Genomic DNA, 18611 nt, shown 5'->3' on the forward strand with positions numbered 1-18611 from the left:
ATACCCCTGGCATAGATGTACTCCAACCGTGTGGCAATAGGTGATGACTTCATCGCTCTGCAGCCTCTGTCCAGAGCCAAGAGCCAGCTGGGCAAAATTAGGTAGAAGAGATGAGACTTATTCAGCCGTGGGCTTAAAATTCATCTAAAAATCAATTTGAATAAAATAATTATCCCAGGAGTGCTTTCTTCAAGAGCTATCTGTTAAAGGTCCACCATGAACCGGGTTGTCCTTGTTTCTAAATCCAACTTCTCTTACACTACGTTGAAAATATGTGTATTTAGACATTGATTAAGGCAATCAGTTAATCATGTGTTTAAATGCAGCTACAAGATATTTATTATCATATGTGGCAAAGGAAAATATCACATTAAGGCTTTAAATTTCAGAAAACCTTCTGTTTTGTCGCATGTGTTTTTTTGTTTGTTTTTTCTTTTTTGACAATTAATAATTGATTCCATAGTACGGAAAGCATTTTGAATACCTTTATCTGAACTATTTCTACTGCCAATCAACACTCAACACTTCACATATTCTTCATATAAATATGAAATATGAAGATATATTCTTCACATAATCGAGTTCAGATGTCACAAACTGTAACGTTTGCTAGATTTTGTAAAGATTCTTAAAAATTCTCAAGATTTCTTTGCTTTAAAAGTGATGAAGAGGTTGAGATCTGGTTTTGCAGCATGAGATGGACAAACCCTAACATAGAGACTTTGCTTTATGGAACAAGCACTCCTGTTTGCGATCACATTATTCTGAAATGTTCACCCATGTCTGGACTCAAGCTAGTCCTACTTAGTCCTGTTTCTAACAATGGCAGTACACTTTCTATCAGAATGTGTGCTGGTAGTGTTGGGACTTGGTATTTTGTTTCATGTCTGTGACTGCATGCCTTGGGCAAGCCAATCAGCATTCTCAGTGATTGGGGGTTAAAAATACTTTTGGGCCTCTTGTGCTTTGCTACAATGCAGAAGATGTGACATTGAGCATTTCATTTGCTGCATGGGTTACATTTTCATGAAAGCTAACATGTTGTGCTGAGACCTCCACCACTCCTGCCTGCTGCAGCATGGTACTGCCATTAACCCTCCCATAGCTCATTATACTGTGATAGCAGTGTTGTCATACAGGGACCCTATTTGTTGGCTTGAGGGTTAATTGAAAAAGCACACTTCTGAATGTAGCATCCTGCATCTCCATTAGTCTTAAATCAAAGCATGTGATCAGACTCACCTACTGACTCTCAGCCAGGGGCCTTGTCATACAACCTCAGTGTGGCATGCCAAGTTTGTGTTTGAGTTACATTACAGTTGCATGGTGTTGCCCATCGGACTGCCCCAAATATTTGTAGCAATGGTCTACTTAACTTATGCGAAGCCAAATGCTCCACAACTGGTTTCACTTCTTCAGAACACACTGCTTACATCAGAGTTGTTCATATGCATGGTTTCAGTGGACCCACAGAACAAGACCGATAAGCTACAGCTGCATGACAGATTCTTTGACTGGTCCAGGCTGCTGTGAACAGCAGCATGATGCTGTCGCTTTAATAGCATGACAGACAGCTGTCTTTTTATCACAGTTATTTTAAACTGAAGATCTGGAGCTGTCATATTAGATATTGCTGTCAGCAGCCTGAAAGGGAAATACAAACAATAGTATGAGCTCTCTTAGGTGAAAGGAAAATCCATGGTCTTGGACATCCTCTGTCTTAAAAAAATATTTCAAATTTGTAATTTTGCTTGTATTAGTCTGTCCAAGATCATGTGGTTAAACTTTACCATTTATATTGTTGGCTAATAACAAACTAGCTTTTATGGTTCTTGAGGACTCACTAGGAAAAAAATAACAGGTGAAGTTTATTGGTTGTAATGGGTTGCTTTAAACTTAATTTCTAATATACACACCTCGCAAAAACCACTGTTGTGTAATACATCTGCTAAGTCTTACCTTCCACCTAATGCAATTGTTGGTGATAGCCATCTTAACATCATTGACTCTTCATTGACTCTGTCAAATGCCTTGATATAAATCGGATTGACAATACCCAAGAAACGTTATCAAAACTTGACTGCAAAAATTAAGCGTAACATTTTTAAAGACTGCATGACTGTTAATTTACTTGGTTTTAGCAAGGTGAACCTAATATATTGGAAACTAAGTGTATATTAAAATGCGCTAATTATATCAATGTAGGCCCCATCTCACAAACTGATTGAGCAGAAATAAACTGTCGACTCTTGAAAATTCAGGTGTAAAACTCCTTAGGCAAAGAGATCAAGTTTCACCAGTTTGAGAAACTGGTTTTTATCATTTGGTAGAACTACACAGGTTGCCTTTCTAGATTCAAGAAATATGTGTGCATTATTTTAACATGCTTTATAATGCAATTTATTCAGTTTAGCAGAAGGAATTCCAGTCTCAGTCAGTCTTTTTTGTCATCAGATTGCATGGCGCTCCTGACAGATTCAGGAGCAGGTTTATTGGTTTGAATGGTAATAGACTGGCAAGAATATTTTCTCTGTAGACATTTGGTGTAACTGCTGCTTCTTTCTGCTTATTTGTTTTTCAATTTTACAGCTGTATCTCAGCTTACCAGCACTCCTGCCAGTGTTCAATTATCTTTGCATTTGTGAGGAATAGCAGGCCTCCCCCAGTGACCTCATCAAACCACTAAAACTTTCTGAAGCATGTAGTAATTAAAATGGGGGTGGGGCAGCACTGAAGTAAGACCTTGGCATTGCGCTGGTGTCTTAAAGCAAAAAGTAGTAGTTGGCTGTGTGTTGTCAGCACTTGTTGAATGCAATGCTGAAGATCATTAGTGAGGTCACTTGTGAATGGTTTTGAATTAATTGGAGCCCAGGAAGTCAGAGTTAGGGTTTGAAATGTCTTCGGTTAACTGCCTCCCAAATGTGCAGCATGGACTGACAACTTGGTTACAAACTGACTAATTAATCTCCTTGTTGGAATTTAAAAAAAGAAAGAAAAAAAAAAAAGAAGGATCACTGAAAAAACATTTCCACCCAAACCAAGGCCCTCTTTTAGCACTTGAACTAGCTTTTAGAAAAGAAGATTCCTTTAACAAGGAATTATCTTAATCCATTTTCCATATTGGTTGTTTACAAAAACAGTTAAAAACTATATCGTTAGTCGATGTTTTTTTGCAGCGTGGTTGGTTAGTTAACAGGCAGGCTTTATTAGTTATGTAGCTTTTGTCGATTTCTGACCTACCAACAGTCTACTTGGTTGACTGTTGGTTGAGTTGTTTGACTGACCAGCAGGGCTCACTGTAAGCATCTTGTGTCCTTCAGATGGAAGAGGGTGAGGGTTCAGTCTGCCCAGAATATGACCCTGTTAAAGCCCAGCGGAGCCCAGGGGAGGACAATTGGCACCTGCTAGCTGCTTATCCTCCCCCTGCTACTCCCCGGCCAAGACCCCTGCTCCCCTAGGTAGTACCATACATGTATTTCACTCCCATCGTCCCCCTTGTACTGTCACTGTCATGGCAATAGGGCCTCACTTGAGGACCAAATGACTCTGTGCACCCCCAAACAGCTGCAGTCAACCAATCCTTATGCTTGGTTAAAACAACCTGCACCTTGGTCATTCTCCTATTCTCTATGTCACACTTGCCCCCACGATACCTTTTATTTCATATATTAAAATACTACTCCTATATGTCTCCCTGTCAGTCTCGCTTCCTGTATGAATGACACAACTGTTCCCACACAATCATTATCAACTCCACCAACCCTTACCTTTGCATGAATAACCTCATTGGTCTCTAGCTAGAAATGTATTCCATCCTTCGTAGAAAACCGTGATAACCCCCATCCTTTCCCTATCCTGATCTAAAATCAGCCCTGGGTCAGATCTGGGTTCAGAGCCTAGAGAGCAAGAGAGAATGCTGTTGGCATGTTGACTTCATTGTGTTTGCTGTTTTTTTGTTGTTTTTTTTGTTTTTTTTTTTCATTCAGCCATCTATTCCCACCATATTTAGAATTGTCACTCTTTATTGTCTGCTGAATGATGTTTCACTATCAGCCTGTAAGTATTTGATATCTCATAAAATACTCTTTTCAAATATGATTTTAAGTATGATTTGAATTCTTTTTTCTATTAGTTCTTTTTTCGGTTTCTCTATAATTTCAGGGTTTTATTTTCTTAAGTGTAAGTGCCATATATCATACTCATACATAAGAGTATTGCATATATGTTATTGTGTTGCCACACGATTTTTCAAACTCTGTCCTCTTACTTCTGTGAACTTAACGTCATGTTTTGACATTATACAACAAATATAAATCGTAAGCTTCAACAGTAAATTAGCCAGGGAGGTGATTTCACTGCTTCTTTTATTAGTTTATGACTATGACTGAAGACTGAGTGTTTCCTATAGAACTATGAATCACGTGGTTTGGCATGGTTTTGCTCTGAGCATCACGTTGCTACCACTAACACAGAACTAAATACATAATGGCACGAAATGGTTCCTCAGAACCTACTGCTGCCTCTGTGGTGACTTGTTGCTGCTTCAGTGGTTGAGTGATGCTTTGTTAGTTGGATCTAGGCAAATCAGTCATCTGACAGTTAATGGAAAAATCAAAAGTGTTTCTCATCCATTTGCTTATACTAATATAAAAACACTAAAGGCACTTTACCAACAATTAAACAGTATTTTAGGATACATTTTCTTCTATGAGTGCAGCCTTTTTTTCTGTGGTTTGGACTTATAATGTTTGGAAAAATCACACTCGACAGCCTCTTTTATCTTTGCAACGACAGGGTTAGAGGTCATTGTTGTGCTATGTTAATAATAAATCTGTATCCTTTTTTTCAAATAGGATGAGACAATATGCTCTGATAGAGGAAGAGCATAACCATGCATTTATTATCCAGGGACACAGAACACTACCAATTTTATTCAATTTGTCCTGTCTGTGTTTTCCTGTTGCCAGCCAAGAAGCAGAAGCAGCAGTGTCTCCAATTTCTACTGCAGACAAACAGCAACATCGTGAGCCAAACCCATGTGTGCAATGCACAGGTCTAACATTTGGCCACAAAATAAGGCAATTCTGGCCTACATCTTCAAATGATAAAATCTTGGAGTTTGCGCAGATTTTAAAACATTGTCAAAACTTAAAATACACAGAAGTATGGAGAAATTTATATACCTTGTTGCAATACCTGAGAATTACAATTCTGATCTTGAGAATCAAATAATGCCTCTACTTAATAATAGCAAGAAGTACAATTTGAAGACCCAAAACAAAACTGGTGGTCTATTATATTTACTCTTAAATTTATCTATACATGTGCTGTCATGAAGAAAGAATGAGTTCAGTATGCAAACTATATAAGTGTAACCTCACTCTCCCTCTCTCTCTCTGGTGCTGACTCAGAACAACAGAGCAACCTGATCTCACAAGTTTCTATGTAGCAACTTCATTCAGCTTTAACAATGTCAGCTCAATGAGCTAAGCACAAAGACTTTTATTTTCAACTTCTGTGTTAGTACAGATAATAATTTGTACAGGATTACACACATAAGATGGAAGAAGATTTGGATAGATGATGACTAACACTAACTTGTTTCTTTGATATATAATCATATGATTATATATGTGAAGCAAAGGCAATTTATATATATATATATATATATATATATATATATATATATATATATATATATATATATATATATATATATATATATGTTGGCTTATATCACCTTTTTGTAAGGTCATTGACTGTCTTTGGATCACAGTTTTTGCCAAGATATGAGACTTAGACTCAAATTGATTCATCATAAATATTGCAGTCTGAGGAGCTGCAACAGAGAAACAGGTCATCTTACTTTTTAGGAGCACTAACATTATTATAATGTGCTGGTCAGAAATGGGAGAAATAAATGAACAACAAGGTTTATAGTATTTATAGCATCACTGGAGCACTGCCATTGTTGTATTCTTGTTAAAAACGCTTGGTTCCAGGATTTTATTTTATTTTATTTATTTATTTATTTATATAATTTTTTTGGGGGGGGTTGTTGTTATTCCCTTGTTTGCCTGTTTTATGATTTATGTTTTTATTTGAAATATTTCAGCCCCATGTGTAATATGTGTGAAATGTTTCCCTATGGTTCATTATTCTTGTGACAGCATGCAATATGTCATCCTCCAGTCACCCTCATCATCTTGTCAGAATGTGACAGTGAAACTGTGTTATTCATTTCTTTTTTTTTCCTTCTCTTTGTCCACCCACTCCTACCCTTTTGTCAATTTGTCCCTTTCTCTGTTCTCTTTCTGTTTTCTCAACCTATGCTACTCTGTGACTTCTCACATCATCTTTTCTTGCTCTTTTTCTGCCATTCCCACCTCTTCATCTTTCTCCAGTCTCTATCAGCCCCCCAGGCACAGGCCCTCAGCTGTGTGGAGTCCCTGTGCTGCTACCAACATGGGCAGAGCGGCTGTTCCCGCCTGGCCCACTTCCTGGAGCAAATGACCGGGCAGTGCCAGGGCAGTACCAACCATTGCCACGCATCCAGCCGCAACAACAGGTGGGGAGGACTGCGACGACACCAAACAATGTTTATGAATCCTGATGAAACATCACCACCTCTCGGTTTCAAAAATTTGGGCTGCAGTTCAGACTGCTACACCCCCTAATGTGGCTACAACTCTACTGTAAGTCCTTTTTTTTTCCAATTTGTACTCGTCTGAGTATATAGTTGTGGGCTAGGCAGCTGTGGGGTATACAGCTGTAGGGTATCAGGGTTTCAGTTGGTGATGGAGACTGGTTTAAGGGTGTGCCTTAGCAGGACTTTGGAAAGACAGCTGAAGGAGGAGGTACCTGTGTGAATGAAGCCATGGTGGACTGCACCATGAGTTTTGTTTTTGTCCCCCCCCCCCCCCCCCCCCCAAACCAGGATTCGTGTCGGGAGAGCTTGGGAATTTTCATTAACCTCATATCCACTGTTGTACACTGTCATTTCACCTTGTAACCAAAACCAATGACTGAATAGAGTGTGATGGTCATACGTTCTACAGAGCATAAAGATGTATATGCTTGGCTAGCGAGAGAGAATTGGGTCCCAATAATTTTACCAGTAGAATGGAGACTGTCTGCAATACGCAGAAACTCAGCAGGCTCAGTATGACACTACAGAGCATAGCTTGTCTTGTATGTTTTGCCCCTATCTTAGGGTGCGTCTGTGTATTAGCCCATGTGTCCTTGTCCTAATTAACTGCACTATTATTTGTTGTTTGCCCTGTTTGTCTCTCTTGTTTGTGTTCAGTATTACCTTAAAATCAAAGCTTGGTGGTCAAATGGGAGTTAGCTTGTTAGCTGTAATGCACTTTAACAGATGATACCGATGTCTATATATGTCAGTTGATAAGTTCACCTTCTCACTTTATGTTGACTTCTATATGTTGCAGTAGTTAATCTTCTGCATTGTGGGGCTTCTTCATTTGAGAGGAAGCCAGATGTTGGTTAGCTAGCTGAATCATGTATGAGCCAAATGCAAAATATAGGGGTGCATTTTTATAGAGTGAACTAATAATTGAGGAGATTTGAAAATGCTTCATAAGCAGGAGATTGTTGCAACATAGCTTTCAAGCTGCACTTGGCTATTTTGAATTTAAGCTTTATGGGTGCAAGTGGTAAAAATAAATGAAGATGATGTATGTTCACTGCGCAAAGCGAGCTCTCAGTAAATAGAGATCAAATTTCATTTTCACTGCAGCTTGTCTTTGTGATAAAGGTTGATAAGACATCAACAACTTAAAATTTAGTTTTTGTTTGGTCAAAAAAGTTTTTTTGCCTGATGCAGCTTTAAAGGCAATTTAGCTGAGCTCACAGTTTCCTGGTCCGCTCTGTCTGCAGTTTTAGTCTTATTGTTTCTCTTTACCTGAATCCAAGTGACACAATGAGGTCATTGATTGAATTGACCTGATCAGCCCTTTCTGCTAAGTAATCAATATTCCCTGAATCAGCTTGGGATGGAGTATGGATCAGATCAGTAATGAAAATGTAGCAGTCTTTTTCTTTGTGTCTTTTGCAGTAGATGCTACACAGTTTGGTGGAGTGGGCATGCATATCTGTTCATTCATGCCTTTGTGTGTGTTTATTAAGGCAATGACAGCATGCAGGCAAAATAAGGGATGCACTGCCCCTCCGCTCTGTCTTCAGCAACCTGTAAAGTCACTGTGGTTTGGCAGAGCTTGTAAGTCATGTTTGAGCCATGCAGCAGTCTTTTGAGTAATCTTACTATAGAAACATAAAGTTTTGACTGACTAATAATTTTATTATGAAGAAAGATCATAACATAATTTGAACTCCAGTTTATATATATATATATATATATTCAGTGGTATGAGAGCAATGCTAGGTACAATATAACAATAGTAAATGTTATTTATTTTCAGGGTAATTTCATTGAATGAAAGAAAATTATTCACATAATTTCAGGGTCAAATAACCACTAAATGCATGATTCAGTTTAGATCAACTTCTACCATAGGTAATGATTGAATTATTTTCTGACCTAGGCATGAAGTAACCAATTAAATTCTTCCAGTTGAGCAAGCTGCAGCTAAATTATGCTCTAAGAAGGATAAAAATAAAAAAAAATCATTTGCTTAAGTATGCTTGGTTCTGTAAATATAAAAAAATCTGCAGGTATAGTTTTATCCCTCCCCTCCTTTACTGAATTCCCCTCTTCTCACCCCCCTTGCCCACCTTGTTTACCACAGGCCTTTGTCTGTCCCTTTTCCTCCTCTTCTTCATATTCTGGTTTAAGGAAATGAACATGAACTAGAAACCACAAAGCAATTGAGCTACTTGTGAAACTCAGCCCACATTTGGCCTTAATGCTAGGATACTGCCAGAGGGGTAAGGGAATATAACCACCCAGTCCTATATGCTTAGTGACTGTAAGGAACATATACCAAGCATATTTACATCTTATATAATGCTTAAAACATTTATCTTATATTTATTGGAAGCCCAACTGTAGCTGGCTGCTCGACTTGGCCTTTTTAGTTAGCAATGAATGCTGGTCACAGCTCAATATGTAGCTGTCTAGGAGCGACAAAGACGAAACGTACACAGATGTCAGCAGTCAAAGATATTTTCATAAATAACAAGATAGATTTCCTGTGTGTACTTGTCACAAGTCTCCCTCCACATGTTAAACAAATTTCCCTCAAACCTTTGAAATCTAGGGAAAATAAATTTTAGATTTAGGAGGTACTTGCACTGGAAAAAAGTAAACATTTATGCCTGAATTCACTTGTTCGTATTCTGGTGCAGCAGTTGGCAGGCATGCACTCTCAGAATTTCTAAACTTTAAAAGCAGCTTGTGAGAAAATGCAACCATCTGCTATGTAAAGATGAAAACTTTATTACTCCAGTCTGCCTCAAACCTGTTGGTTATACTTTTGAAATTTGAGGAGACATTGCAACAGCTGTTCATCTTCTCTATTTCAATGCAGCAGAATAAAAAAAAGGTATCCCTGGTTTGAGATTAAGCTACTGACTGAAAACCATTCTCTTCTCCTTGATCATGGGGACCCTAAACCAGAGACTGCTGGGAAATGTAGTCTCAGAGAGTGCTTTTCCTATTTCCTGTATCTATTAGTCTTTTTCTACTGGATCCTGAAGCCTTATATGTGCTTCTGTGAAGAGGCCAACTTTGAAGGTATGCTTGTTTTATAACCTGTGATGTTCCAGGCGGGTGGAATCTAACTTCTCCACCTACCTTGTCCACTGCAGACATTAAAACAAGAATGCTCAGACTCTGTATGTTGCATGGGGGCTGCTGTTGCCTTTGGTATTTTGTACACAATATAGACATGTATGTATTAGTGCCCCCACAAACTCCTCTTGCTTTTATCTGTTCTGTCTGTCTTTCTGTGTCTGAAATCTGCATAATGTCATGTGACCTTCCAGATTAATTATTCCTATGCTGTTGATGTCGCCTGTGAACTCCATTTTGTCAGAACTCTGCCTGTTCTATTCTTTCTTTTCTTGGGTTTATTATCCTACTGGCTTATCTGAAAAGTGTTTTGGTGCTAGCATCCTCTTTGTTCCATTATATCTGGTGGAGCAAAGATGGTTTTAGCACTGAGATGTTTCTGTTTGACCTCAGCTCCTGTAAACAGCCGAGCTAGTAATGTAGCACGTGTGAGTGCCTCAGGTCAAACCACCGTTTGAGTCATCAGCTTATTTAAAGTCCCTGGGTCTTCTTGTTCACCAGGTCTTAAAACGGTTGTCTATATGTCAGAGAGCGAGTGAAACTGGAAGCCATGAGATTCGTTAACTGTAGAGCAACTGATATTTAGAAATTACAAGATATGGACATGTTGATGGACATTTGCAGATAGGAGAAAAGTCTTGCTTTAGTTTTCCAATCCTAATTTCAACCGGAAACAGCATTTCAATGTGGAAGTTTCACATACATCAGACTTAAATGGTGCAGTATTGTGAAGTGCACAGGAGTAGCCGCCAAAATGGAGTTACTGTTTGAACCAAGCAGATGTGGAACCCAAGTCTCTCTGCTCCTCCCTGTTGGTGCTTTGAGGTAGAGCGCTGTGATTATTGAAACTGGTTCAACTTTGATGTGAGCCAGTGTGGTGGAGTTTCAGTTATTGTGACCTTTAACAGTGGCAAGCTGTGACTTTAATGATGAAGCCATTTTATATATTTTTTTTCTGGTCCTTCCACCTTGAAGATGTTCAAGCAGGTTGAAAATAAGCTTGAGGATATTTTTACTTGTTGAAGACTTGTTACGAATTTGTGCTTTCTGTGTCAAATATCTCCAAAGGAGACCCACCTTGCGTTGCAAAGTTTTAATTTTTAAAAGGACTCTGCCACTTCTCTGAATAGAATTATACAGTACATCATAAATTTCATAAAATCTAAATATGTTTAGTACCGTGGATGAAGATGACAATGTGGTACCAAGAAGGTACCTATTTTTCATATAGAGATAATTTAACTTGATCATTTTTATTTTACCTGCAGAAAGTCAGATGCTAATCCTGTTTATCTTGAGAGTGGATATGAGGCAAGAATCTTGCTGGTGTTTTTTTATCGTTTCTTTTATTTCTCTTTATGGTGATTGTGTTGACTTCAATCCATGGATGAGTAGCTCAAGTCTCCCTTCATTCTCCTCCCACCTCTAATAACAAATCAGGCACTCAGCAAAATTGGAAATGGGGCATGACTGAATAGCTTTATTCGATTAAAATTATCAGCTCACCTTAGAAACTAAGACGTTTGGATCAATCAAATTGTCAAGAACACTGAGGATGCAGATCTATTTAAACATCACACTACTGCTTTGGATCAGGTTATTGTGGTATTTTTTCTTTCCCAGTCTTATTTGAGATGCTGTCAAGGTATCAATATGTTGTAAAGAAAAAATTAAGGCTTACCAAAAATTATTATAATTTGTAACCTTGTTCGTTCTAGAGCACTAACATGCTTTTTGTCCTGTGTGTAGTCCTGAGGTGTAACAGATCTTATTTGGAGTACAATGTCTAATAGGCATTGTACTCCAGTAGTACTCTCTATTTTGATATATGTTAATACCAGTACCGTATTTTCCGCACTATAAGGCGCACCTAAGAGCCTTCAATTTTTTCAAAAGCTGACCATGCGCCTTATATATGGATCAATATTGATATTGATCCATATATATATCTGCCAGTGGATCGTAAATGCCTGGGCTGATATATCAGTCTCAACTGTGGTCCGAGCTTTCAGGAAGGCAGGAATTGTCACTGAACTGCCAGACAACAACAGCGACGCTGACTCGATTAATGACTTTGATGAGACGGAGGCGTGTTGGATGCCGCATTCGCCCAGCTGTTCAATTCGGACACTGAAGAAGAAGAATTCGAGGGATTGGTAGATGAGGAATGAACTGATAAAGTGAGCTTTACGTGTTTCTTTTGTGTGTTTACAGTTGAACAAGGTTGGTCATATTGCGAATATGGACATTAACGCGTAACGTAACGTAACGTAACCCCAGCCTCTACTGTAGCGCCTTATAATGCGGTGCGCCTTATAGTGCGGAAAATACGGTATATTGTTTTAAAACACTTTTCTCCTCTCAAAAGTCCACTAGATTTGTAACCTCTCCATGTTGTTTATTTTAAATAAGATAATAATCATTTATTAGTTGCCAAATGGGGAAATGTGCATTTTACAACAGCATCAGACAAGAAAATAGAAACACACAATGTCTTGGATAAGGTAGAAAAGTTAATTTGGGGGGAGAATATATAAATAAATATATGAAACAAAATGTATCAAACAAATATGTCGAAAAGTAGGCAATGGAATTGTGATAATGTTGTTGCTCATTTTTATTGAGCAGAGGGGGTAAGTGGTTGTTAACCACTGGAGTTGGGAAGCACCTGTGATAGTGTTCCTTTACACACTTCAGGTGGAGCAGCCTCTTAGCCTCTCTTATTTTGGCTCTAATTGACCACCAGGTAGAATTTGTATGGTTGTAATCTACTTTTTAGGTATATCACTTAAAAACTAGCTCCTTAAACAAATGTCAAGAAAAACAGTTACATGTACTTCTCTGTCAGAATTCACAGTAGACCTGGTTAGATGGGAGTAAATGAAGAGAGACCTGATATTCATCACTAACAACATCTCATCCATTACTAACCCTCCTCCTCTCTGCTTCTTCCAGCCCTATTGTGTAGAGTGTTAAATCAAACCTTTGCACAATAGACAGCTGAGCCTGCTAACCTTACACACACACACACACATTCACTCGCCGTGTCAGTCTCCTAACCCTCAGCTGCCTGTTTCCAGGTCTTGGAATGACACGGACTACTTCTACTCCAATGATCGCAGCATCCTGACGCTGTCACCCATCGAGGCCACCCACTGCTGACTCCCATGGCCGCAGACTGTAAATCACAGAGGGGGAGGGGGGCTGCCACTCTGCTATGAGTCATAATCACACCCCCGCACTCCTGTCACCGTTTTCTAAACTTGCATCAGTTTAAATCCAATGCAGCCAGATGCAAAGCGGACTCAAATGGGAGATGTTGCATCATTTGAAACCAAAGGACTTGCAGCAGGCTACTTCATCCCCCACCTGTTTGCACCCCAGTGTGAACCAATTCGCAGTAGAATGTTTGAAAGTTATGTCAGGTGGGAGCTGCAAGATGACAGGAAATGAAATCCTTAGCGTGGATCATGCCAATATGACGTGAAGTAGACATCTGTGGACTTCCTCCTACAGAAAGATCAAGTCAGCAGCTTAGTATCAGATTCCTGCTGTGAACAGGGTGACATAATATTTGAACGCACTACCTTTACAACAGTATAAGAAGATATATTCAGTCTTTCATTTATTTCACCTACTCGCAGTTGCATCTCTCTGAAATCAGGCCAGTTTTATGAACTCTCATGCAATTATTTATTTTCATTTTCAATATTATTGCCAACCTAACTTTTGCAGCTAGCATCAAAGTGAATGCTTCTCGACACAGGATGGAGAGTCCTGAATGTCTGGACCTTTGAATGTCAGGCATCACTCCTCCTGGAAGCATTGCAGCCTGACAACTCAGATAACTTTAAGATCACTGGCCTCACCGCAGCATGCAGCAAACCAGCATAATCCTCATTAAAACCAGGACAGAAGCTCAGATTGAATTATTAATTTATCTCTGAATACTTTGTAACCAGCTAAGGCCCAACCTCATGTCAACATGAACTTCCCCGCTGCCGCAACTTCATGTCTCAGTTCCAAATTAAAAGAGGGAAAAACCCATCAGCAGCCACAATCCCATAGCATCCAGAGCATTTGATAATTTGTTCTCACCAGACGTAGTGATCCCTTGATACTGCACATGGAGCGTCATCTCTGCTGTGGCACCAAAAACCAAAGGAATGAGAGTTTAACATAGAAAGTGTTTATTTTTGTGCCTGATTGTACAGAAGCTTATATTGTTCAGAAGACTTATTTTGGTTCGTGCTGCTTGTTTTGACTCTTCAGGCCTCTATCTTCCTGTTGCGTCACTCCAGAGGAGGCCAGGTGTGGTCTGTTTAAAAAGCCATATGTTTTCAAGATTATGCTGTTAGTTGATTATCGAAGGTACTGCAGACAGAAGCTGTTTGAGCCTGTTGATACTTTGTACTTGTTCCTCTTGAATGCCTTTTCTCATTCAGCCTGGTTAGCAAAGACATCTCAGCATCATGGGCCATGATGTCAGGCAACAATAATGAAAGAACTCAAGGCTGTAAAATCAACCCCATCACATTTGATAACATACAGACAAAACTCAAGGTATCTGATCAGGTAATGGTAGATTTAAGTAAAACAACAATGGCTTTAATGGTGAGATGTTTTCCCAAACCATGGCTAATGCATGTTGACCGCAGACAGCAGAATGTTTTAATCTTCAGAGAGATAGAGCTATATCAGATAGTATAATTCAGCTTCAGCAAAGATGAAAAGAAAAGCAGAGCGTTTGCACAAGTCACACACGTCTATGTCTATATATATATATATATATATATATAATATATATATATATATATATATATATATATATATATATATATATATGTATATATATATATATATATATATATATATATATATATTATATAATATATATATATATATATATATATATATATATGTATATATATATATATATATATATATATATATATATATATGTTTGTTATATATATATATATATATATATATATATATATATATATATATATATATAGATATATGTATGTCTCTCAAATCATTGCTTGTCTGTTATCATTGAAATCATCTGTATCATGTTTTTGCTGTTGCGTTGTTTTGCCATATGTGTTTGTTTCCACCTATTGATGAAGTGTGTGTGTGTGTGTGTGTTAGTTGGCATGTTCATCTGCATGGCAGCCATGTTGGTTGAAGGAGGTGCGATACCTAGCTTTGTTGTACGATGTCAGTGACCACATGCTGCCACCATGTTAAAGGTCAAATGTTTCTCCTTGATGAATATGTGTTCACTTTTCTTTGATAAAAAAAAAAATGGAAAGAGGGAAAACTTGAAAAATTGTGTCCGTCCTTATTTGTTGAGTGGGGAGCGTGATCTCAGAAGACAACCGTTTTAAACCAGCTCACACAGGGAACGTACAGAGTCATGGGATGTTTCTGTTGCGCTCTGGTTACCGTTTGAAGATGTCTAAGTGTCATTTGTATTTTTGTTAATTCATTGAATATTCTTAATGTTTATTTTCTGCAAGCTAAACATGTTTTGGTGCATATCTGGGATGAAAATGTCTATTTATTATTGCAGTGCTTTTTGTGTGGTTGTGTTTAACCTCTCTCACATATCGATCAATCTTTGGGTCATTTAAACGCTGTTGAACTTGATCAGCCCAACACCTGCCCAAGTTCTTCTATACTAGCATCCCAAACAGCTGTCATCCAGCCGTTTAGGATGTATCCAGTATATTAGACTATATATATTACACTTCTAGTTCCAATACATCACTCCATCCAACCGAACAGCCTCATGTTGCTCTAAATCCTATTTCCAATCAGCACCTTAGGCCACATTTACGCAGGAAATAATTTGGGTTTTTTTAACCATTTAAACTGGCATTTGATGTTAAAATGTCTTTTATTGGTCCCTATATTAGGAAGCATACTTTTGAATACTTGTTTCAGTATTTGTTTCAACCCATCTCAAACAGCTCTAACTTCATTGAAGTGCAATCCAAACACTACCCCTTTAATACATTAATAAGAGAATTCAAAATTCAGGTCATTAAGACTGGATCTTGAAATTCCCACCATTCATACCCAGTAAACACTTGTGTGTTTCCAGCGCCACGCCGCCAGTCTGCAGCACAGGGATCAGTTCAGATGTTGTCATTTCCACCTTAAAGCACATCTGGAAGAGTTACCTATTGGTTTCATTAGTTCCCTGTCCAAGTTACACCTTCTCAGGACATAATCTGCCATTCCATACATATCACGAATGCTGAATTATGCCTTTAAAATGCTGAAGCTGCTTCGGGGGGCCCTCTTCCCCTTCCCTTTTCCTGCTGAGCTTCAGCAGGTCAATGGTAATATGCAGTATGTTTGTCTAATCCTTGTATGAAAATGAGTAATGATGGCAGCAAGCAGTTGCTGTTCTCCTGTGCGATTGGCCATGTGGATCTAGTTTTAAGATGTACTTCCAAAATCCTTCACACTGTAAACTGGCCGGTGATGCTTTTATGTAACGGTGAGCAGGGCTGAGAGTCTGGGCCTCTGCAGAGGACATGTCAGAGGGAGACAGTCCTTCCTGGCCAAAAGGCACAGACGCTCACTTCTGACGCCCCCTTGTGTTCACTTACTGAAGCCCAAAGTGTTGGAAGAATTGCCCACAGGCAAAAAGCAAGTAAAAATAAAGTAACTGATGACAATTATATAATTAAAATAAAATAAATGAATGAGATTATCAATGACAACCAAAATTTCAGTGAAAAAAATTCACTTCTTTTTTAAAGAAAATGTAAAAATATGAGCAAAATTGGAATACAAAAACAAAAACAATCATAATGAACTACAGTTAAATTTTGTATGCTTTAAATTAAATTTATTGTTCTGAACACTTTGGTTTGATTTTTTTCCCCTATTGAATATAATTGTGGTTCAGAAAGCGCTAATGTGATATTTTGCATTAAAAAAAAAGCACTGACGTCACCTCAGCCAACAGCAGGGTATTTCTAGAAGCGGGAGATTCTGCCACATAATAATATAACATAATTTATCACACCAAGATGATGCTCATCCATCAGGAGCACCATCCCACTTTAAATGGATGTCATATTAAAGCTGTGAAGTTGACACGTGTCAGAGTATTTCTGCTTCTGGAGATATCGGCCACATATTGACTGAGATCAGCTTCTTTTTCCGCTGCATCTCAACCTGAATTATTCACTTAGCAGGAATTTTGCACAAGGGTCAAACTAAATCCTCATTTGGTGCCGTCAGATTGTCTGGAAGAGGTGATTTTGAAGACGGTGGTCGGTGACGTCAGTGCAGAGATGCTCTTGGAAAACTGAGCCAGTTCGCAGACTTGAATCAAATCAAAGTTTATTTAATCAAATCAGCTAGAAACAGAAATCTAAATGAAAATGTCAAACGTCTGCTTTCCTGCAACAAAACATCCTGTGACTCAGCATCACCCAGGAAAAGCTTCAAGGCTGCAGATCATTATGCGCTCGGCCGTTGGTCCAATTCATTTTTCCTTCCTCTCATCAGTAAATCACACTTGAGACAACTAATAAACCACCATCATCACTCTTCTGTTGACTGAGACCTGTTAATGTGTCTGTCTGTCCTCTTCCTCCTCTTGTCAGTAAATATGTCTTATAGCTCATGTTTATGAAGATGCGGTTCTAATTTACAAAATAAATACTTTTTAAGAAAACGAGTCTTTGGACTGACTTCACTCATTCAGATGTTCCAAAATGAGAGGAGACCTAAACTGACCAGGACCAAACCAAACAACAGCAGAGGACTTGATAACTGAAGATCTCTGTTGTTGTGTCCATCAGATTAACATCTGACATGACCACGTGAGAAGGGATGATCAAATGAAGTTCACTTAAATGCTGACTCAGAAGCTAAACTCGTTTATAGCGTAGCTGAAATAAACCAATAAGATGATTATCAAACAAAACAAATGGATCTAAATTGCTTCATATAATTTTTTACATATGAAACAAATAAATATCCACATTTTAAGGATGGAAAACTTAATTTAAAGAAAATAAATTGAACATTTGACAATTAACACAAAGAAAAGATAATAGAGGTTTCTGATCACTATGACAACCAGTTTGGTGCAGCACCTCGCTGATATAATGAAGACTTAACTGCTGCACTGCAGAGGCTGTTTTGATTTTTCCTTAAAACACACACACACTCCCAACTTCACTGCCATTTAGTTCTGGTTTTATCTGAGCCATTTCCACAACGTGTCAGCAGTGAAGGCTCTGCAGAGTCACGCAGCTTCTGCAGTTAGTTTGATTAGCTTTGACCTCGTCCGGGTTGAGTCTGGGAGGCGACATCAGTCAGTCCCAGTCTATTCACACCCACACAGGCCTGACACGACCGTTCACCAGCCAAAAACACCACATTCGACGAGTGCATCAAGTTTGATGGAACTTTATTACTGTATTTGTCTTTTTCAAATCAGCTATCGTATTTACAAAATAATTGCTTTAGTCTTCAAGGCCTCAGAGCAGTTAGTACGAACAGGGTGAGTGATAAGCAAATCATCTGTCCGTTTAAAGTTCCCTCTGACTGACATTTCATCCTTTAGGGCTCATTTTGAAGCCAGGGCTAAATCCAGTCACAAAAATATTCCAAACGTGTATCAGAATAATTTGGAATAAGATCTATTTGGAGTGTTTTTTTGCCTCCTCTCAGTTCATATAAAGCCTTTGTCCTTGTTTTGCTCTCTTCCAACGGTTCTCTGTCAGTCAGGATTTTGGATGGAAAACAACGGATTGAAAACATTTTCCCCACAATAAAAATCTATGAAGGATGCTTCTCTTCCTTT

General features: G+C 38.5%; 1 protein-coding gene across 1 annotated transcript in view; it reads left to right on the top strand.

Annotated features, from left to right (window-relative positions):
• The window catches only part of LOC115042125 (probable phospholipid-transporting ATPase IF), a 35213-nt gene extending 21756 nt beyond the window's left edge, over positions 1-13457 (top strand). The window contains 2 exon segments of the mRNA XM_029500166.1: positions 6405-6695; positions 12850-13457. Coding sequence (XP_029356026.1) covers positions 6405-6677 — 273 coding nt within the window. The 3' untranslated portion in view covers positions 6678-6695; positions 12850-13457.
• The last annotated feature ends 5154 nt before the right edge of the window (positions 13458-18611 follow it).

Source organism: Echeneis naucrates, chromosome 4, assembly GCF_900963305.1.
Source record: "Echeneis naucrates chromosome 4, fEcheNa1.1, whole genome shotgun sequence".
Lineage (NCBI taxonomy): Eukaryota > Metazoa > Chordata > Actinopteri > Carangiformes > Echeneidae > Echeneis > Echeneis naucrates.